This window comes from Syngnathus scovelli, chromosome 2 (assembly GCF_024217435.2).
Source record: "Syngnathus scovelli strain Florida chromosome 2, RoL_Ssco_1.2, whole genome shotgun sequence".
NCBI lineage: Eukaryota > Metazoa > Chordata > Actinopteri > Syngnathiformes > Syngnathidae > Syngnathus > Syngnathus scovelli.
Window position 1 is genome coordinate 8,976,464 of NC_090848.1, and position 23,117 is coordinate 8,999,580.

The 23,117-nt window shown below is 45.4% G+C and overlaps 1 protein-coding gene across 3 annotated transcripts; it reads right to left on the reverse strand.

Annotated features, from left to right (window-relative positions):
• Window positions 1-1,113: 1,113 nt before the first annotated feature.
• nckap5l (NCK-associated protein 5-like) lies at window positions 1,114-22,246 on the reverse strand. Of its 3 annotated transcripts, none has more exons than XM_049755781.1 (13): window positions 22,095-22,246; window positions 10,915-11,000; window positions 8,559-8,699; window positions 8,279-8,347; window positions 8,168-8,206; window positions 7,969-8,088; window positions 7,753-7,845; window positions 4,843-7,601; window positions 4,552-4,687; window positions 4,401-4,473; window positions 3,601-3,879; window positions 2,852-2,997; window positions 1,114-2,123 (listed from the first exon to the last, which is right to left on the reverse strand). In XM_049755781.1, exons 3-13 carry the CDS (start codon window positions 8,697-8,699, stop codon window positions 1,863-1,865), a joined length of 4,116 nt encoding a protein of 1,371 aa, XP_049611738.1. In that variant the 5' UTR covers window positions 10,915-11,000; window positions 22,095-22,246; the 3' UTR covers window positions 1,114-1,862. The 3 variants fall into 3 exon arrangements, with proteins under 3 accessions (XP_049611738.1, XP_049611741.1, XP_049611739.1); XM_049755784.2 differs by lacking the exon at window positions 22,095-22,246 and adding an exon at window positions 20,367-20,569; XM_049755782.2 differs by lacking the exon at window positions 22,095-22,246 and adding an exon at window positions 12,883-13,235.
• Window positions 22,247-23,117: the final 871 nt, after the last annotated feature.

The following is a 23,117-nucleotide window of genomic DNA, read 5'->3' on the forward strand; positions in this document are numbered from 1 at the left end:
AGGTATTATAATTATTATCACAGCTCTTTTCATTTTGGCAACGTTTTATACTCGCTGGTAAAGTTGGCAATTTAACGACCAAGTCTTGGTTGTTAAATTTGGATGTAGTCACAAATCCACAAGAAATAATCTCGAGCCCCTTAATCACCTATATCTTTCTTGCCTATCTAATTTACTTGTTTATATGTATGTAGAGTGGTTACCACTATATGTGTGTTTGCTATTCTACACTCTTGTATATTTGTACTCAATAAAGCTGAGGTTAAAAAAACTTCCGGTATAATGAAGAAGAAAAACACGCCAACAAGTGTTATGTGTAATACGACGACGATAATGATGTCTTTAATTTATCTAGAGGAGGCGTAAGATTAACAATGTAAATGTTTAATGGACGCAAATAATATCACAAAAGCCGAGAAACAACTCCCTGGCCAGTTTTTGTAAACAAGTAAGTGGTCGCCTTTGGTCACCTAAAATGGCTGCCGCAATCCTGTTGTACCGTGACGTCATTACATTGCTGGTGCGTTCGTGGCCACCTGAAAATCTGTACAATTCAACTTTCGGTCACTTGGAATCTATCTTCATGTGTCGAATAGAAAGTGAGAATCCGATAAATTCATATACATGCATTGCAGCAGATTTTCATTCCCCCCCCCCCCCCCCTAAACAAAGGCCTACGTTTAAACAATATAATTTAAGTGGTCTTATATTTTTACAGAGCTGTGTGTCACTTACCGTCAATAATATATTGATATAAATTTTACTTCTTGCAATTTATTACCATACTACATAATTAGACTATATGAATCCCCATATACACACACACAATTTACTTTTTCTGTTGTTGAGTGTGATGATGACTTTACATGACATGTGAGGGTGCAAACTCACAATTAAAGTGACGTAACCACCTGAAAACATCTCACAGTATATCATAGCCAACAACAGTAAGCGTGCAAAACCGCCAGTTAAAATGTCAGAGTTTCATAAACCAGTTTTACAGGATTGGAAAATGGTGTTTACCCATAACTTTACCCATCATTGTGCCACCTTGTGGAATAATAGTGCAATTGCATCAAACAAAAAGTCAGGCTAATAAATGCATACAAGAACTAAATGAAAAGCTTTTTAATAGAAAGTTGAAAAAGGGCAGTACATACAGGGGAGCTATCACCTAAGGAATAAACAGCAACACATATTGACATTAAAAATAGGGACCTAAACTAAGCCAGAAGACTTGAATTTTCACCTAAAGATTACAAAAAGATGAGAATGACATACATTGAAAATAATAAATAAATAATAGAAATATTCATTGAATAGCGTAGCCATTTCTCTTTGTTATTATTGCTGGTATATATTACGTTTAAATGCATTGTGGTTTCGGACAGACATTTTTTTTCACAAACCTTCGTGGTCGCAAAAAATATCAAATCAACATGATCAATAAAATCATGTGGACACTGAAATTGAGTTGAACAGAAAAAAAAAATACATGAAACATTCTTTTTTTTTTTCTTTTTTTTAACCTTAGTAGCACTGCCTTTTTCTTCAAGTAGATGTAGTGAAATGTGTCCTGGATACACCTCAAGAACCAGGATGATTGATGATGATGAGGATGAAGTCGACACTAGCTGAGCGCCACTTGTGCTATTGGTTAACTCGCCCGCTCGCTCATGCGTTTGCAGTCCTGTACACACCTCGCCATCATTTTGGTGGGTTTGGCTTCACTTTGTTTGGAGATCCTGAGGAGGAGAAGTCTGGTTGATTGATGGTGGTTGTCATCCTCATTCATTTTAAGAGTTTCCTTCAAGATCCGGATCATGCCAATTTTGACTCTTCTGTCGGCACGAGCGACCGAATCATCCTTGGCTGCCGCACGAAGACAGACTATCGTAGAGCGAGTCACTAAGGGATTCAGGCGTCTCCAGAACCTGCGGCCGGCCGGGCGACAAGGCCTCCTCCGGCCGCTCCCTGAGCAGCTCGAGCCCGGTGTCCCGACTCATTTCCGTAACGCCGGCGGCACGGGTCTTTCCTCGGCGGTTCAATCCCGACTGGGTCGGTACGGGCAGGCTGCCCGGCTCTGCTGCGCGGCTGGATGATGGGCCGCTGGCTTTCAAGCTCTGGAGAAGAACAAGACATCAAGGTGGACTTTGAGCGAGCAAACACATCCCATGCACTGACCCACATTTTGCTGATGTAGAGGCAGAACGTCCTTTATACAAATTTGGTCTTTTTTACACAAATCAATTTCGGCAATCTTTACAAATTGATTGAGCATACACTGAGTGTAAATATATATATATTTTTAGTTTATAGATTTTTGTTGTATTATTTGTAAATATCGTGAACCCCCTTGATGATGTAAATGGAACACTATTATACTGTTATGTTGTTTTTTTGTAGTATCGACTGTTTCTATAATTGTGCTCCTTTTAAGAAGCGGAAGAAGTCGGCACATCCGCGACAGATTTTTTTTTGGTCTTATGCAACACTGGGGCGGGAACACGCATGAAGCGGGTTAAAGCAATCTGCATTATTCACGTCCTGCTGATGAATTATTCCTCAGCGAAGAAGTACTTCTGTGTTTTAAGATGATGTAAGAAGCGGAGGACCCATCTCTATCCCTGACACTCTACAGATATATTCTATGGTAAAAGAGAAGCTTAATTTAGAAAATCAGGTGCCTTGCCTGTGCCTCTGTACACGTCTAAGCACTCACACTGTTCATATCATATGCAAATAAAAAATATATCAAATCACACTGTCAGTGTCTGTTGAACGTTTTTTTTCCCCGTGCTCTAGCAATACATTTTTGTCATTTTTATTGGTAATGATGAAACGTGCTTACCGCTCTGAAGGGCGTGCCGAAGGACACCACCTCCTCGTCTTCCTCCTCCACAGCCAGGTACACGTCTGCAGGGCCTGCCGGAGTCTTGAGGTTGGGGAAGGTCCACGTCTTAGAGCGAGGAGAGAACATGTGCGCTCCGTGGGGCTCTTTGGAAGGACACATGAAACACACGTTGCTCCGGATTAACTAAGTATTCAGAGATGTTGATTTGGAAAGGCACGCATTGGTCGATATACTACATAAGGTCCCACAGGTGACAATGAATGTCAGAGCAAAAAGTAGCACGTTGAGACGGGATTGTCTCGAGGCACAAATTTATGGAAGGGTACAGCGAGAAAAAAAGTGCTGCTTGGAAGCTTTCAATGAGCACCAGACAAAGTTTACCATCCGAGAGGACAACGATTGTAAGCACACAGCCAAGACAACAAAGGAGTGGATTCAGGACAACTCTACAAACGTCCTTGAGTGGCCCAGCCAGAGCCCAGCGTTGAATCCGATCCAACATCTCTGGAGAGTTCCAAAAATGGCTGTGCAGCCATGCATGTCTTTTACTTCCTGACAATAAAACATCCGCAAGTGATCGCTGGTTCTAGCGGAATACCCAATACTTTGGAATAATAATCAATGCCGATGCTCAGCTATTGCTGAAAATAACACTGTTTGACTGAATTCTAAATCTTCCGATTAGCCGATGTGGTAATTGTTAGTTGCAGCCCTTGCCGCAACTGCATAAATGTGTGCACGTTTACCTTCACGGATGACGCCAGCTGAGCCTCTTCCCTCCATTTTGGAAGCGTGCTGTGGATTGGGAAGGGGCTGCTTGTGAGCTGCATAGCACTCGTCCAGCGACGTGGGTTCCCGATCCAAGGTGCGGGCCCGTCGCCCGGCCCTCCCCGGCGAGCCCGAGGGCCGCTGCTCGGCTCTGCTCTTGGACAGGCTTCGTCCCGTTGCCCCGCCGCCACCGCTGCAGTCAGGGAGCGGGAACGTGCCGATGCCGCTGTCCAACGTGTACGTGGACGCACCGGAACCTGCGGTGACAAGACGAGATGAAGCGATAGATCAGTCATCACCGAAATGTACTCATGCCCACCTTTAAAGATATCAAATCAATAACCTCAGTATTACATTGTCCCCACGAAGCCTAAGATCTTTTTTGTTTTCCATATTAAGCTTTTTAGACTGTCACCACAAAACACATTTTTCATCCCATCCTCTAGTATTTGCTGAAAAACCTGACTTGCATTGTTACGTAACCTACATTCCCTAACATTCATTATTGTGAGAAAATTAGACAGATTGTGTTTCGGCCAAGCTGAATGATCAGCATCAATATTTGGCATTTATCGGCATGGGTTTAAAAGAAAGAAAATCAGACGACCAATAGAACCAGAACGGCAATCGACAATAGCTGTTGGACATTTGAATCTGTCACAAATAAAGCAATGACATCATCATCACTGGAGTTGGATAGTACATATATTATGTGGGTTGGCACTTCATTACGTATGTACAGGACTTAATACCACTTTGACTTGACATCTCATCTCACCTGAAAAGTGTTGCGAATGACCCGAAATGGCGAGGTTCTCATCCGAAGTCATCTTGGCTGTTCGATGGGACGTCTGCATGACAAAAGCGAACGCGTTGTTTTCCAGCTATGAAAGGAGAAACTCCAAACAGAGAAAACCACGCCGACCAACCTGTTCCACGTTGTCCCCCCCGCCGCCGGCGTGAGCCATGACGATGTCGCTTTGCTGACCGAACATGGGCCTGGACGTCTTGCAGTCGAACGAGAGCCTCCGCTGCGGCACACTGACTGCTTCCTTCCCATCAACTCTACAAGCACCAGATTCGATGGACCATTTTGGACATTTTAGTTTGCAGTCAACCCAAGAGGGATGTTTTTAAAATGAGGATGGACGTCAAAGCAAAGTTTGGAATCCCAGGTACATATGAAATGAGCAAATGTAAAGAAAAGACAATCTCCACACCTGTTGAGCAGCTGCTGCATGAAGTTGTCGGAGCGGCCGCCCCGGTACATGACGGCCAACTGTCCCTGAGCCTGGTCCATCACCACCTCGCACGAGTGACCCCTGCCCGACCTCTCCACGTACGCTCTCTCTTCCTCCAGCGCCCTCCGCAGGCCCTCGGCCTTCTCCATCAGCGTGGAAATGTTCAGGCCTTCCACTCCTTCTCGACACCTGCTGGCCATCTTGACCGAGTCCTTGCCCACCGACGGGATGTTGATCTTCCACTCCCGTTTCTCATCTTTGGCTTTGACGGCGTCCGCCTTGCGGCTCAGGGCGGGCAGCTTGCTCTTCTTGCGCCCGAACCAGCTGGCGATCCCGTTAGTGGCCTTCTGCCTGGCCTCGCTGGGCTGCGCCCCTCGGTCCTGCTCTTGGAGCTTGAGCATGTTCTCCTCGATGCCCTTCATCACCTTCTGCTCGATGGCTGACTGCGGGCTGGGCACGGGCGGCGGTGCGTTTTCGCCTTCAGATGACGGAGGCTTGGGAGGAGGCGGCGGGAGGCTGTCTCCGTACATTGGGTTCTTTTTACCTTTACCGCTAACTTTGGTTCTCTCTTCCGACTTGGAGGAATAACGTGGGGCGTCTGTGGCTTTTCCTGATTTGTGGACTGAGGGACCCTGACAAGGTTTGGACGGCGACTTTGGATGGATTTTGTTGGGACTGTTGCCACTTTGAGTAGCGGCTTTCACGTTGTAGGGCAGGTTGAGCGAGGCGGGACACTTGATGTTGTTCCGCAGTACCTGCGGAGCATCGGCGTTAGGCGACAGCAGGCCAATCTTGCTCTTGGAGCTCACACATAGCTCCTGTTTAACCAGACCAGAGGAGATGGGAGACTTCCCTCCTTGTTCGTAAGGCTGAGTGGGGCCCGGGTACTTCAACCCCCCGCCGCCACCTCGACCTTTCCCATCTAACGAGTCGGTGTATTTGGAATGTCTCTGCTCCTCCTTGTGCAGCTCAATGTGCCTCTCCGCCGTCTTACTCCTATCCTCGACGGCCTCGTCGGCCACGTCTGCCGGCTTTGTGCCCCCCTGTAAGTCCTCTGAACTCCTCAGCTTGCCCAGCGCAGCCAGTCTGTCTTTGAAGGCGTGGTGACTGGAATCAGTCTGTGACCTTGCAGCGGCACCCGGCGTGGGCCTCTTGGGGATGGAAGATGAGTCGTTCCTTCTGGATGGAAGTGGCGGCTGAGCAGCCTCGCAGCTCTGCCCGACGAGCTCGTCTCGGATCTGTGAGCGGTCGACTCGGCACTGTGCGCTAGGGTTGGGCAAGCTATGGTGGTTCACCCAAACCGGACTGTCGGAATCTTCTTCGTCATCTGACGTGGACTCTGACGAAGAGGACGACGACTGCTTTCGCTGAGGAGAAGCAGCGAGGACGCTCTCGGGAAGCGATTTAACCAGTTTCCTATCGCCACCGTTGGTTTTCGTTTGAGATGGAAGAGTGATTCTTTTCTCCAGAGCGTGTGCGGGCTCCTCCGGACGTGGGTTAGGGGTCAGGTCACAAATATTTTCATAATGCGGAATACTGGGAGCTGGTTTGGAGGAGGAAGAGGAGATCGTGGATAAGGGAGCACTTATCTTAGTGTTGGCTGCAGAGAAGCTGTAACCGGTGTCTTTAGCAGGTGCGGGGCAGGCGTCATCGGGTTGCGGGGGGGAGGTAGGTGCCGAGTGCGTGGCAGGGTACGACTCGGACCTGGTGGGCGGCGGGGGTGGCTGCCTGCATCGCTCTGTGGTGGTGGCTCGACGGGTGGGAACAGGAGAGTGATACACCTCGTAGTTGTTGGTGCGACAAGGGATTCTGGAGCTTCGGGTGAGTTGGGGGCTCAGGCGGACGGCGGGACTTGAGGCCTGACACTTGTCCCCTATGGAAGGAATCTTCAGGAACTTGAGCAGTTTGGACGGGGAGTTAATGGCGGCGTTTTTGACGTCATTGAGGCAGGAGGGGCTCGGGCTCACAGAAGCGCCAGCTCGCACGGCCTCCAGATCGGCGCCATCTTTCTCCGGGGCGGATAAGGTATCGTTGGACGCGCTGTCGAGAGTGGAGCTGCTCGAAACACCATCGCCTGCCTCGGGGTCACAGTGGGAAACGTGGGTGCCTTCTGAATCAGGGAGCTGGGAGGCTGGAAAGAAGCCAGTGAGTTCTTGGATGTCCTGTTTCTGCTCCACTCCCTCCAGGATCTGATCGACAGCGTCGGAATCATTTGCTGGTTTCAAGTGCGAGTCATTCTTGGCACATTGCTTGGACAGCTGGACACATTCCGTCGTTCGGCTCTTGGCGGGACATTCGTTGGTAGCGGCCGCAGGCACGCTGCAGCTCTTGGTGGCGCAGGGGTGGGTGGCGCATGGCTTCGGAGCTCCGTCTGGGCTCCTCTTGCAGTGTAAACAGCAGGTGTTCCCCGCCTCGCACATCAGCGCCCCATCCCCGTTGACGTGTTGGAGTGCCTCTGCATCAGGGCGGCAGGAGTGGCAGCGCACGTGCTGGGATTTGCACTGTAGCGTGTCCGCCGAGGCCAACACGGCCTCTGTGGACACAAGCACCTGGCTGTAGTCGGAGAAAGACAAGCTGGCCGTGGCCGGGTGGAACTTAAGAGGATCCGTTTCCTCCATTTTGCGCAGGACTTCCAAGATGTGTGCTTTCTTCTTAAAGAAGGGAGAAAGAGCCTCCATGGAGGAGGCGGCAGCAGCCCGAGGGCCCGGAGAAGAGTGCTGAGTGCGGTAGCCGTTCCCCTTTGGACAGGACAGAAGGAGAATTCTATCAGCGTCACAAAAGACCTTTGAGTGCACGCGAACAGGAAAGGAGTGCAAGGGAGATTAGCCTTTTGACAAACAATAGAGGCGCAAATGTCACAGGCTTCAGATTGCGGCTTCACATAATCACCTTGGCTTGTGCTTCGGTCTGAGCGGCCTCCAAGTGTTTGGCGGAGTCATTGTGCAGCTGTGCATTGTAGTCTGGGAGTGGTCCCGCCTGGACCTGGCAGACATGAGTCAGTCGCTATTTACACCGTGGGCGGCCAAACCTGGAGTATTTTTAGTACTTTTTTTTCCCAGAGTGAGTGTTTGTGCCCTCAGGTGTATTACAACAAACAAATTTCACCTGGTAGTGAGCAGTGGGATGATTGGGCAGCTTCTGCTGAAAAAGCTCGCAAAGTGCTCGGTTCTGCTTCTCCAGGTCAAACACCAACATCTTCAACTTGATGCACTCTTCCCTCAGATCCTGTTCCATCAAACACATACACACGTTCACAGAGGAGCAGACTCACAAAGACGTCACTGCTAATGCGAGCGGAGGCTACCTTCTGATTGAGGAGAGCTTGGACCACATGGTTGGCCACCTGCAAGCAAAACGATCTTTTATTTGACTCTCCACACAAAGATTTAACATTTGAGTTTTCAGGCGACATCACCTCGTCCAGACATCTTTCGTACGCTTCTCTTTGACTCTCATTCGCCAGCACCAGAGCTGAATTTTCTGCCTGAAAGAGAAATAACAAAATATGTCACTCAATGAGAAAAAAAAAAGAAGTCTTTTTCATTTGCTGTGCTCATCACTAACATTAAAAGGCATTGCATTTGGCCTTATTGAAATATATGAATGCACTTGCTTTTGGCACAACCTTTACTTCACTTGACTCTGAGGTTGATGCAAACAGCTCTTGGGACTGTTTAAAAATCTCTTTTGCTCACCTCCAGCTCCTTGAGCCGGTCCATGAGTTCGCTGCTGTTGTCCTCCAGGTACGACTCCACGTCCGCCTCCTCGCCCTCCTCGTCCGAGCAAAAGTCCTCGTCGCACATTCGCTGCTCCGCCTCATCCGACATTATTCTCATCTGGAACGGCACACGGGAACGTTCGTCATTGCGTCGGGTTTGTCCAGCTTCTGTTTCTATTCATTCAAATGAATAACAGCTCTGTGCTCGACGAAACAGACTCAAGTTTCACACCGTGTAAAGCAAATTCTTCAGTAAAGACAAGATCGTCATTATTTCAGTGTAAATGTTTCTTGTGACCTTTTGTTTGGTGGCGTGATGTGAGATTTTTTTGGGGGGAAAAAATATAAATATATATTATAATTTATAGTATAAATTACACGTACACACACACACACACACACGATTTGCTCTCTATTTACGGTAGATTTCATAGCTCTCACAGCCCGAGATTTTGAGCTGTGGGACAAAAGGGGCGTCAGAACTAGGTGTGGCTCGATAACACTTTTCCATATCCGATTCCTATACTGCAGCCTCGAGGATCATCTGTTACTGAATCTAAACTGATCCGATTATTATTGTCGCTCTTAAAGCTGATAATACGTTATTTGCTTGATACTAAAACACCATGTTGACTGTACAAAAAAGAAAAAACTTATGAGTAATTGCTCTGGCTTTATTAAAGCTCATATCTTATACAAACACAGCAGACCCAGCCGCATCATTTAAATAGAGTGCAAATATTTAAAGTGAATTAAATCATCCCTGTGTATAAACAGAAAAACCAGATTATAGATCAATGATATTGCCCTTGGCTGTTTTACTTCTCTCCACCTTTTTATACAAAAGACTTCCACACGGCAAACATGGCTACAGACAGAGATACATTACGTCTGTGACTACCGCACCTCACGTGAACAAAACACAGAGACATGCTAACCGTGGCGACAGTGAAGTTGAGGATATCGTATCGTACCGTTAACTGTACTCACGCTCATGCGATTGGTTCAGACCCGTTCCATTCACATTAGAAGTCACATTTATTTGTGTCAAGTGACCGAATACATAAAACAATCGGATTTAACAACAGCTTTCCTGCCGAGTGCACCATTTAACAAAAAAAGCTTCAAATGGTTTCATGATGAGAAGACCAGTGCCCGTCACTTGTGTAACCGGAGCTGTGTGTAAAGTGTTTACAGGAAGATTATCGAGCGCTGACCATCCTGAGTGGTAACCAGAGAGTCGCTTTTCGAGTCCAAACTATACGCACGGTCCAACCGTCGGATCGATTCCTCTCGCCTAAGAAAAGAAGCGGTCGACTTGAGCGAGGTTTGACCTCGGCGAGCACAAGGCGACTTTTCAGTTGGCGTTGAAATGACGGCATGCTCCAAAAGACAACAAAAGGGACGCTAAATATAAATTGAACTCTAGGGCTGCCGCAGCTGCTGTGGTTTGCGTCCATGTGCAAACGACACATCACAAGCTTGGCACTAAACGCAAAATTGTTCAACATTGCCGTTGTGCTTGAGCTGGTCGGACATATTTGGTGACCGCACTCGGATTTTGAGCACGCTATATTATCTACAGCAAAAGAAAACTTTGAAAATGATCTGTCTCTTTGGTTTTGCAATTTATAGGTTGTTGTTTGGGTCAGATAAACATTTTTTTTATAAATTTAATTTTATAATGCTCTTCTACTTTATTTTCAGGACCTGACGATTGGCTAAAATTGGACTGCTTTTTTGGCCTTTTATTTCTTCCAGAGTTGTATATTGTTGCGACAATTATTTATTTTTGTCTCATTCCATGGGCGAGGAAGCAGCCGAGGAGTCGGCCAGCAGCCACGAAACGCAAAAGGCTTCTTTTGCTTTTCATGGCCGACACACAACACAAGGCTTTTCTTATCGTCCGTCCAGGGAGATCTTGCAACATGTCAGATGACACACGAGGAAGTTATGGACCAAACCCATAACTGGATCATCAACTTTTGTTTCTACAGTTTCTGCACTGTCAATTTGAAATCATGTCATGTTTTTCATGAAAGGAATGGATATTAAAATGTTTTTCCTTGTCCAATTCATTGAGGAATCAAAAAAATAATCGACAGATTAATCAATGATCTAAATAATTGTTAGTTGCAGCCCTAATTTCACACAAACAGCAACACTCCATTTTACCAGGGACTGGTTTCGGGGACTATCAATAATCAATCAATGCAGAAAATGACTTCATCTGATGAAAATGACCTTCACTCATTTGTCAGCACTTTGTGAAGGGCAGTCAGGGCACACACAGGCCCACATACACAAACACACAAACACACATACACACACACCTGTGGTTTCCGCTCTCCTTTTGAGCTGTCAAGAGGTGTCACACTGGCGTCAGGTGCCTTGCTCTCCCAACAACAGAAGCACGAAGCTGAGAAGAAAAGACAAAAAAAAAAAAAGTCATTCCTTTTTGTTTCTTGATTGACTCGGACAGTGAATCGCAAAAATCTATAAGTAATTGAAAAATTTGTAAAAGTGAAAGTTCGCTGGCATCATTGCCCATTTTTTGCTCGCAACTCAAGGAAAAAAAGCAGCAGAGTAATGGCTCGAATCTGGAAAACCTAAGCTGTGTAACTCATGAACGGGGGGCACCATTTTATATCAGCACAGAGAGGTTCATTCTTTGAGGCATGCGCCCCAAAAAATAAACATCTTGAAGAATAAGCTGCAGAGGTTGTGAAAAATCAATGGCTGTCCGTAGGTCAGTCCAGCAGAAAGTGACATAGCGAAGAAAGCAACCTCAGCCGTGCTCTAAGAGTGGCAACCACACCGGGACGAGAGGAACCCCAGCATCCTCGGGAGACCACAAGAAGCCCAAACACCCCCTCCTCAAGTGCTCCTCCTCGCCTTTCACCTCCAGTCATCGGGAAACCAAATGAGAACTGTGAATGAATAATTCAGTAGTGGATAACAACTCCTCTTTTTGTGCATCTTTTTTTAGGGTTTACAGTGCTCCCCCACTATTTCCTGCTTCATTGTTCAGAACACCTACTCTGTTATTTATTGACAGTAGATTTACTTCCTGTAATGCCCTCACGTGGGAAAGGAGGCCCAGAAGCACCTTTCAGTCATGAATTGAACCTGTGCCTAAAATAGTCCAGCTATTGGCAACCCTATGTGGGATTGGCTTTTTAACCCAGTGACCCGTCACTGCTCCGAAGTGGGACATCAGCGCATTTCAGGATCAGCATCTGTGATGTGTTTGGGCGTCAAGCTCGCGTCTTAATTCCTCCTTTCCGATAGGCGTCCACGGGCGAGCCGGGCCTGATCCTCCGAGCTCATGTCAAAGTGAAATGAGATTAGAAGTGTTGAGCAGCTGCCTTCCCAGTCTGGGTTTTAACGGAACACGAACAGATCATCTGGGCCGGCTCCTTGCTACACCTGGTGTACTGGACAAAACAATACCTTGAGCTATGAGCCGTGTCGTCACAAGAGCGCCCGCCCCCTAACCCCAAAATCACAAGCGGCACCTCATTGATTATCCAGGGCCGCTGCTGACGAAGACCCAATACGGAGAGAGGTTTTACAAGACCGAGATTCGTGGAATGAGGGCAAAAATTATTCCAAGGCGACCAAAGCTCCTTAAATCATTTCGGTGGCACTCTTGGGGATTTGGCGCAGGCTGCTGCTGTTGGTCAACCGCCATCCTTCCCCTCCGCCAACGGCAAGCAGCCAACACTTGCGGTGTTTCGGCAAGACGTGTAAACAATGAGACAAGACGAACGCTCCCACTCAACCAAAATCTTCCCTGGAAGAAAATGTAGGCCAAAGTCAGACGCGCCACTTGGCCGCCATTGTCTGCACGCTCAAGTTCGGGATGAATATCAAAGAGCTGTGACGATGTGGGGGAGACGGAATCGGGCGGGTGGGCGAGGGAGTGGGGGGCCGCTTCCTGTCTGATGTTTGGTTACGCCAACCGAGACGAATGGTACACAAGCAATATTTGGGCTGGTGGGGGGCGGGAGCAATTGGGGGAAGGGAGCTCCAGAAAGGTTCAATGTTGCCCATATACACACACATGAAAACGCATTATCGCCCATATCTGCTGCTGATGTGTCTTGTTTTTGTTTGACACACACACACACACACAAAAGGTAAAGTCGCTTGTCAGATCCACAAGGGTTTGTTGGCGTAAACCAAAACAAGCCTGCCTCCGCGTCAAAAGTCGCCCCTCTGACGTGTGATGTCAAGTACAAATCGGCCGACTGGAGAAAGCGTGCATTGAGTCCATGCGGTTTGAACGTGCGGCTCACCTTGGCGGCTGGCGTGTTTCCTGTCATCCGGTCAGCAGCAGAGAGCTCCAGACCGCAGCACGGAAGCAAGTCACCAAAGAGGCCGCGACCTCGCATTTCTGGGATGAGACAACCGCACTTTCTGCTGTCCCGCCCTCAAGAACGAGCAAGCGGCTCAGGGAAAGACCCGTCGCGGGGCGCCAACACCGGCTGAGCGTCTGCGGAGGCGGCCGCGTCTCCCATTGTTCCAGGACGAGCGAACGGGCGAGGAAGGCTTCCTCTGAGCCAGCGCAGCCTCCCTACTACAACAGCTGTGGACCAGCCCCCCAGCTCCTCGCTCACCGCCTCCTCCTCCCTCCCCCTTACAACTCCTGCCTCTGCCTCTGCTAAACATTAACCCCGCAGCTGCCGTAAAAAAAAAGGAGAGATAGAGGGGGTTGCGGTGGCGGAGACCCCTCCGTGGAGAGCACAAAGGAATGGCGGAGAGAGCCAGAGAGGATATCCTTCCTGCACATGAGGAGGAAAAAGAAAAGCTCTGTGCTAAGAGGATTGTCTTTCTGGATCACTTCTGTGATCAGTGGGATCCTCAACGAGGCGGCATGAGTGGTACGCACATCCGCCTCGCAGTCCTGAGGTTAGGGGGTTCGAATTCGTACTCTGGCCTTCATATGTGAAGTTGGCCATATCATCAAAGAGCGACACAGTCAATAGAGATGAGCAAAAGTAATGTGGTCCTCACTAACCAAATTAAGTCAACTTTCATGTGTTTGACTCTCCTGTTAAACCATCACGTTGCTTGTTAGCATGCGATCAAGATGCTGTTTCCTCTCCGGTAGGATCTTAGCCAACTGCATACATTGATTCATACAACATTGCATTAAATAACATTCAAAAAGTAATAAACTTAATAATTCATCCTATTTAGGCCCCAAACAGTTTGCACACAGGCACAAACAGTGTCACGGGTCTGAAAATGATAAGAATGTATGTGACGGGCACTCACAATCAAATGTTCTGCAACTTTAAAAGATACATGATGAACTTGTGTATTTACTTTGACATTTGAAATTACCCTAAAATGGCCATTTCAAACCAGAACCAAAAAATTTGTTTCTTGTATTGCAAGATCTCTGCATGACCAAATTTTGATTTGCTAAACTGGTCTGGGCTGAATGATGGCGTTACGGGCATTTTGCCCACCACACAGTTGGCGCTCTCGCCATGTATGAAGCCACATCACATCCTCAAAAGACACACGCAAAGTGTCAGTGTGCGACAGGAAGACTGGACGCCACGGCAACAGGAGGACATCGCTGGTTTGAGCTGCACAATGTGGGAGGGATGCACAGTCCAGCCCAGATCAAACAAGAAATATGGAAAATAGATATAATAGTATATACATTGAGTCATTTTCAATAGGACTGTCACTATCAAATATTTTTAGAAGCAATTATTCAATCAATTGCTCCACGGATAAATTGAATAACAGCATGAGAAATTGTATTGAAGTATAAATCTTTTTTTTTCCAAGCTATTGTTTAGTAGCTGACAAACAAGAACTAAAAAATTAAAAATGAGACTGACTAGCAAACCTTTTGGAACGTGAGAGCTACTTCTTGGCTACTGATGCATGACGAGGATGTGCTACTACGCTTAAAGTGTATATGTGGAGCTCAGAAGGAAAAATATAGGATATGGTTTATCAAGTAAAACTACATCCAAATATATTTTTTGGCGCACTTGTTTTAAAGCCATCTTATAATGGCACTCGGAATTTGTCAAAACGCCCTGGGCGCAGCTAGATTGCCTGAAAGAAGGAGAGTTGAAGGAGAAGCGTGACGCAGCGACGTTGAGAGTCATCTTGGACAAATCTGCATCATTCTTATCAGTAGTGATGGAAAATAAATAAATAAATACATCTGATTTCTCAATGTCAAATGACAAAGCAGGCGAGCCTGATGCACTCGCTCTTGGCCTGCCTCTCCCCCTCCCCAACAGCGGCTTATTAGGGTCACCTCACGATTTGGCCAAATGATTTGACCTATCACTCAATAGCAAGTGGTGGGTAGATTTCAGTTCCTGCTTTTGCTATCATTGACTCCTTTCTTTCTAGAACTATCGAGGTCCAAGGGTTGGTGTGGCCAATGTTACCTACCACACAGCATTTTGCGGGGAATCTCATGATGTTGCTACGACAAGAAGAAAGCCAAAGTCGTCAAATAAACACTGCAGTGAAAAATCGGCCTCTATATTTGTACTTGGTAACTTGCCACCACTGACAGTGTCTTCTTACTCTCATTGTTGCTGCAGATCTCGTGATTGAGTTTGAGCAGCGACTTGAAAAGATGTGAATGGAGGATTGTTGCACACTAATGCATAGCGACATGCTTATGGGCTGAATGGGCCACTGAGGGAATTCCCTCCTGAGGATCTGGGCCTCAACAGGCCCGGCTTGAGAGGCGCTCACATGGTCCCCTCCGAGCCCCCGAGCCAACGCAGGCCACCGTGGATGACTGTGGAGATAAAAGGCCTTTTGTCACACGCTCTGCCATCCCGGCCTTTAGTCAAGACGCCGCGCTGACTACTTGACAAGCTCATTGTTACACACACCGAGGGGCAGGCAGAAGGAAGAAGACGACCACGAAGAGACCCGTACACGTGGACAACTTCTGCACCAGGAAGTGACATGTGAGAGAGGAAAGCGCCGAACCACAACAGCACACTCACTCACAGCATGCCTGAAGAAATACAATTGTCAAATGATGCTCAACAGTCGCACAAAAGTCGCACAACCATTGAACACAGCCAATACCAGACTGTCTTTTATCATATAGAATGACTCGAGATTAACAAAGGACAAAATCAGGCATCTATTATCTGAAAAATTAGCAGCGGGTCAAATCAATAAGAATCAAATCAATAGCTGCACCCTGTGCGCAGACAAAAGACGCAACGGTGCGTCAGCAGCAGATGGTTCATATGAACGGTTTGTGCTAGCCACGGAATGGGACGCGTCATCCTAAATTCCGGCTGTAAATCACACTTGCGGGGTGCAAACGCCCATTGAGGCGCCGACACTATAATGGACGCTAATGGCGCAGAGAGAACCCCCCCCCCGGCCATCTCTTCGTCCTCCTGGGTCACTGTTGAGAGATGCAAGGTCCACCGCTGTGATATCTACGCTTCAGAAGCGCCTATTATCTTGCTTGCTTTACATTTTCAACTCAGTCGGAAGTCGTTGTCAGTGGCAGCTTTCAGGTACGTGACCACGAGCTTTCAGGTACGTGACCCTCCATTCATTCATCTTATACATACAGTATCGGCCTTTTCAAAATGTTTGGAAACATCAGACGCCAGGATAGTTCCAGGTGGCCAAAAATCAACCGACTACCTGCTGACATCAACAGTCCCACTTGTGTCTTTTTCAACCAAGTTGTGGTGGCCCTGTCAGAAGCGTTAGCCACTCCATATATTCATGATGAAATACAGCAAGTTTCAATTATTATATATATTATACAAATAGACTGATGTACAACTCTCATATAAATACACACAAGCATATATTCTTTATCATCTACAAACAAAACACTAATACTAATGTGGGTTACTGAGGACTGACTGACATTTATAGTCAAATGTTGGCATTATATTGCCCCCTGGTGGCCAAGGTGCAGACACCAGAAGGAGCAGCACAATGTCCTTTCAACCTGTTTAACGCTTTCCATTCTTTTGAATCATGTCAGTTGTGTTGTGTTTTAACATTGCAGAGCGCTACTTCCTTCATTAAGTCACACAATTTTGTTGTTTTCTTTGGGATGCTGGAATGGATTCTAAGCATTTGCAATGTGGAAAGATGATTTGAGATAAGAGTCGAGTTAAAACCATGTCATGGAACAAATTAAATTGATATTTCAAGGCCCCATGTTTTTAGTATATTTTTATCAACACTGATGGATTTGTTCTAGTGTAGAAAATAAATAAAAACTGAAGCTTCTGGTTGCGGCTCTCGGAAGTCCAAATTTGCACATGAATAAAGTCATAAAGTTTGGACATGCAAGACTTGTCGGCTTATCTGAGCAGAAACTTCCTCTCCCACAGCCCAGTCGTTGAGCAGCGATTTATGCTACAGAATCCCAAGTCATAAGGAGATGTTTGCTCCACAAGCTCAATAAGCACCTCATGGGAGACGCTTGGGGGCAACTAGAAAGTGGGTTGTAAAAGTTCCTCAGTAACAAGCTATTTCCAAGCACATAAAAATAAAATGCACTAAGGGAGACCATTTTGCATGTGTTTGGGAGTCGCAGAAGTTATTTGTGGCCAATTTCGTGTGTGTGTGTGATAAACACAATTTAGCAACTTTGACAGTGACAAAGTTAAGAGAAAAGAGGAAGTGGGAAGCCTGGTGGAAAACAGCTGCAAGGATGAAGCAACATGCACGCAACACAATTTGTTACACGTTTACACAATCGCTGTTACACAAAAACTAAATCAGTGCATTCTAAGCGTCACTTCAAAATAGGCTATTTACTTTTTTAATGTCAAATTAATTCATGAAACACTGCAACACAGGACCTTCTTTTTATGAAATAGAGAAATAATTTGATAAAAAATGAATAATGATAATATTTTCATAACACAATTTATGTATTTAAATTTTTAATGGTGCATTTATTTAATAGCACATTTATGTATTCCTTTGATTTATTTAATTTCATTCAATCATTTCAATAAATGGAACGTGTAATCGATTAATGAAATTTTAATTAAATATTTCATGGTGGATTAATTTATTACAAATGGGCACTTTCCATGCTCTATAGATAACAAGAAAATGTGAAATTTCTGTAGAAATTGCATGTGAATACTGAAATGAGAAATCCTGAACAAAAGTGCAACATCAAAGAGTATACATCATTTATTAAATTTAAATAAATAGTATTAGATTAAACCAGAGTTTTTTTACTTTTGAGTTGTTTCAAAGTAGGACAGGGTTTGGGAATAGAATTTCAAATTAGTTTTGGGGTTTCAAATTAGGGTTATCTTTATCATGGGTGTTTTCAGTGGGTTTCAATGGATGAAGTGCATATCCATTATTTCCATGGAGAATGATGAGTAGAGGTATGGTTCTTTGAGCCACCAAACAAGGTAGCGTCAATATTTGGTGATGCTAATGCTGGTGGTGCAGGCACCTTGAGTGTGCGAGAGCGGGAACGCCTTGGAGCGGGGTGGAGGGGCCATAGAGGGACTGCCTGATAATGGGTTGATAAGGAAGAATCCCATCTTCAAAGTGCGGCCATGCATGCACAACACACACACACACACACAAAATCCTGGTCCATGAGAAGCTTGGCAAAGCCATCTGCACCCCCTGCCAACTTCACAAGAGACCCCATAATGCCCCGTGGATCTTTCTCCTCACAAGGCCATATGAACCCTTCAGGACTTTGCTGATTATTTCAGGGTGCTCTCTCGATTTGCATTGGACAAGACTAGTCATGATCAACAACTGCTGGAAGGAATAACTGAATTTTTTACAAGATGGCCCATTGTAGGGCCCGGCGGATCATATCAACTGATGTTGAAATATCAAAGTTTTGCCTTTGATAAAATACCTCGAGACAGGTATGGAGACAATACCATGGGAAAAACTCAAGACATCAGTAAAAAGCAGTGAAATAATAGCTGACAACTAAACAACTTGAAAGTTGTTTTTTTTGCATTAATTAAAAAAATGTGACAAAGACTTGAAAAATAGCCACCAAAGTAACTCATATTTTATAAGAACCATTAAGAAATTAGAGAACCATTGTGCTAAAGGTAATATGTAATATAGAGTACCTATAATCAGGCGCACTGATTAGCACGTCCGCTTCACAGTTCAGAGGGTGCGGGTTCGATTCCACCGCCGTTGCATGTTTGCGTGGGTTTTCTACAGTTTCCTCACATCCCAAAAACATGCTTGGTAGGCCGATTGAGCACTCCAAATTGCCCTTAGGTGTGAGTGCGAGTGTTGGTTGTTCATCTGTGTGTACTCTGGGATCGGCTGGCAACCTGTTCAGGGTGTCGAACTAAAATTCATGGTACGATACTAAAACCAATACTTAGTTCAACAATTATATATTCAAGTATTTATACGTTGATGCTTGCGAGTATTTCAAAGCAACAAACCTCTCATTGTGACATTAAGAAGTAAAAAACACAAACAAACAAACAGAGAACAAAGGGTCAGTCAAGAAAAGAAGAGCAAGAACTGGACAAAAGGGTGACTGTACGCTTCGTTGCACTCCTCCCACTTTTGCAGTTGTGTGCAGCAGCCACCAAGAAGGCAATGTGGTGCGCGGCACATCTGGCAGCAATTAGCCGCCGACACAAGCGACAAGCGCCGGCCAATAAAGTCGCCCGCTCGCTCGCCTGCGCTGATGTCATGCGGTACCATTTGGAAGAGCCGTGTCAAATAGCGCCATTAGGAGCGAGCCCCTCGCTTAGACATCAGCCTCCAACAAACAAATAAAAAACTCTTAGCACATGTTAACACCCGCTTTGTCAGCTTAGCAACACAACAACATAAACACACTGATGGATCCCCACACAAACAATTAAAAGCAAGCGGCTGGAAATAACAACACCCTGTTTTAAGCTGAAAGGAGTTGTCGTCTTTAGCGAAAGCTGGTTTGCCTCCGTGTCCTTCTTGGGGGTCAATGGACACAAGTGGATGATGTATTGGTGTTGTGACTGACTTTGTGTTTTACCAATGACTGGGCTTGTAATTTAGGCTTGTGGTTGTTTTTGCAGCACTTTTGAAAATTTGCTGTATCAACAACTATCAACCCATTTCTATGTTTGTAATCAACAATGATGTAAGCAGGAAGTAGCGCTAATGCAGAAAGGACAGCGTGCTATATGTGTATATAGTATGCCAGTTCTGAATGAGCAATGAGAACGTCCCCAATCCAATCTGAGTGTTTAATGAAGGTAAATTAATCCTCTGGTGTTTTGGAAATAGCCTGTTTCCTCTCAGGAAAAAAAAAAAAAAATGAAGCCCTTTCATACACCGGTATACACAACAGCTTGGCATGTTCTCACTCATAAAGTTAAAAGCCTTCTTTGAAACCCTAACCCCGGTTTTGATACAACAATTTGAAAGCCTAACTCTGTCTTGAGAATATCATTTGAAGCCTGACTCTGGCTTTAAAGCTTACTTTGAAACTAACTCTGGTTTGAAAGACCGCTTTTAACCTTGAACGCTGCCTTGAATCCTCCTCACTTTGAAACCGTAACCTGGGCTTTAGCTTTGAAACCCTTGAGCCTTGCTTGAAAACCCTAAGCCAGACACGACTCCCTAATTTGAAAACCCTGACCCTTGTTTAAAACCTTAACCAAGCTGAAACCCTAACCCGAGATGGCTCACTTAATGAGTTTGGTTTCCCTAATTTGAAACCTTAATCAATCCTTATTTAAAAGGCTTTTTTAACACTGTCCATTACACTGTTGTCAAAATACCTTACCTTCATGGAGAAAAGTTCAAAAAATGAATATTGCCTCCGAATGCAGTGTGGTGGTCCGTCCTAAAACATCAAATGGTTGACCTTGTTTTTGCTTTCCGGGCAGATAGAATTTGCGTCGATTTGAAAACCAAACATGCAATGCAGAGTTCCTTTTGCACGAGCACCAAACTTGTGCAAGCGGATTTCCTTCTTTTCACTCTTCCTCTGTGAGCAAAATGTCACGTGTATTGTGTGACTGAAAGGTATACTTTTCAACCGTAGTCTGCAACTGCCATATTGCGACTCACTTTTACAGAATTGATTTGAAACTTGACAAAAATGAACGATGACGTTGCCCCGGCCGCTGAAAAATGAGAATGACGGACCGGCAAACCTTAGTAACATGTCCACCTCTGGGGATTAGTAACAAATGCTGGAAGAATTTTGGATCAAACACACATTTTTGGGCACTGATGTCAAAGGCATGATAGAAAAGCTTTTTAAAATGAACCTTCTCCTGGGTCAGACATGTCCAAAGTCGGGCCAAATGCGGCCAAAATTTAACCAGAAGATGGCAGCAGACCTGTGGCTGAGCCCGTGGGTGCTTTGGAAAAATGAAGACACCATTCTCAAAGTTGTGTTAGGTGTCACACTGAACCTGCTTGACCCTTGTGTGGTTCTTTCCAGCCCATATCTAAGCTGGAGAGAAACGTCGCTTCCAGGACAAGTGGAAATTGGCATATTTTGTTCCACGAAATTACAAAACTGTCTGCCTAGTTCGATAAGAAACTGGTTCTTTTCAACATTAAGAGGCAGTACCTGATGAAACATGCAAAGTAGTACGTGAAATATTAAAGAAACTGGAAGCTAAGAGGTCATCCCCCCCCACACAGTTTACTCGAACCAAATCTGGCCCTCTTAACATCTGGACACCTCTGCGCTAGGTCGTCGAACGTTTTCACTTTCTCATGGTTTGTCCCATGATTTTTTTTTTTGCCCCATTCACGTTTACAAGAATATAACAGTTAACTGGTTTAAGCCTGAACCACCTACAAAAAAAACCCCTCAAATATACTCAATGGACTTCTATCTGTTTAATAAAAAAAAAAAAAAAAAAAAAAAAAAAAAAAAGATGGAGAGTCTTGGACCTTGCTAGATAAAGATCCCTTGTGTATGGGCATGTTTTCGTTTTTCCCTACATAATACCAATTATGAGTGAGGGCCCAATGTCAGTTCAATTTCTGTTATGGTGTGTGTTATCTGTTCACCTTGACAATAATAGTTCTAAATAAATAAATACACTCCGATTTCAGACTTTAACAAGGGTCTGGCACCCCAATGCAAAAGCCTAACCTGCATAGTTTCTGCGCCTGTCATTTTGTGAGCCATTGTGCTTGCTCATGATTTTCAATGAGTCCAATATGTGACAAATTCCAAGTAAGAGGCAACTTCTGCAATTTCTGCTTCAAACCGTGCGCTGACAATCCTCCACGACGTGTGGCTGCCGCCCAAAGGGAGGAAAAAAGGGAAGCCAAGACCCCCAAATGCCGGGCCGGGGGCTCCAGCAGCAGGCATGCAGGGAGGCAGGCCCTCTCCTTCCCATTTCCATTTCCAAACTACACCGCCCTTGCTCGGTTTGCTTGGCTGCGACAGACGGCAGCCAAACCAAGCCAAGCGAAGCCTTCCCCGCCACCGCCCGGCCTTACTGAGACCCCGACCCCGATAACGACATGGAGAAAACGCGCTTACCTCATTTTCTTGGAGGTCCTCGACGCCGGCTTGGCTGAAATGGAGAATTTCCTTCGGCTGTTGCTGCTGCTGGGTTCATTTCTTCTCCTCCTCCTCCTCCTCCTCCTCGTCGCTCTTCTGTGGCGTGTTTGGGTTGAGGAAAAGTGATGTCATAGCAGAAATCTGCTTTACCCGCCCCCATTTTTTTCCCCACGCTGTTTTTTGCCTGCCAAATGAAACTCCAGCACATACTTGTGCAAAATCCTTTTCAAGTTTTCATCAACTCTTTCGTGTCCTTCTGCCACGTATCCAATTTTATTTTGCACTTGGTTGGCACTGCGACACCACTGCAGAATGATCCAAGTATGATTAATTTGAATCTAACAAATTTGTTTTGTTTGGAAAAATTACTGTCAATCGAGCCAATAAATAATGTTGAATTATTTTCAGCAAACTACCAATAAGGTTCAGTTTTTCTCATGTAAAGACGTCATCATAGGAATATTAGCGGTTTACATTCAATTAGAATGTTTCATCATTAATCGACAAATAGTAATTATTACAATTATGTATTTTGACTATCATTTAGACAACCGATCTTACAAAATTAAAGAATCACTGCTTAGGTTTTGTTTAATCATAACATTAGGAAAAAAATGACTGCAATAAATGTTAATGCAAAACACGTTTCCTTGATTATTCAATCATCAATGGAATAATCGCTTCTAAAAATACTCAATAATGACAGCCCTACTCTCCATGGACAATTTACAGTCCTCAGTGAAGCTGGTGTTTTGGGATTTCTTTGGAAGTGGAGGAAGCCAGTTCTGCCAAAAAAAAAAAAAAAAAAAAAGCCGCACAGGGAGAACATGTGAAACTCCATGCAGGATGCTCTGACACGAATTCCAAAACCCTGGACTTAATCCACTGTTCATTATTTGAACCATGTGTGTGAAGGAGTAATCTTCTATAACAGGTAGGACAGCAGCTCTCTAGGAACAGAATTCTCCATCCCCGGTTTGGGATGTTAGCACAAATTATGAG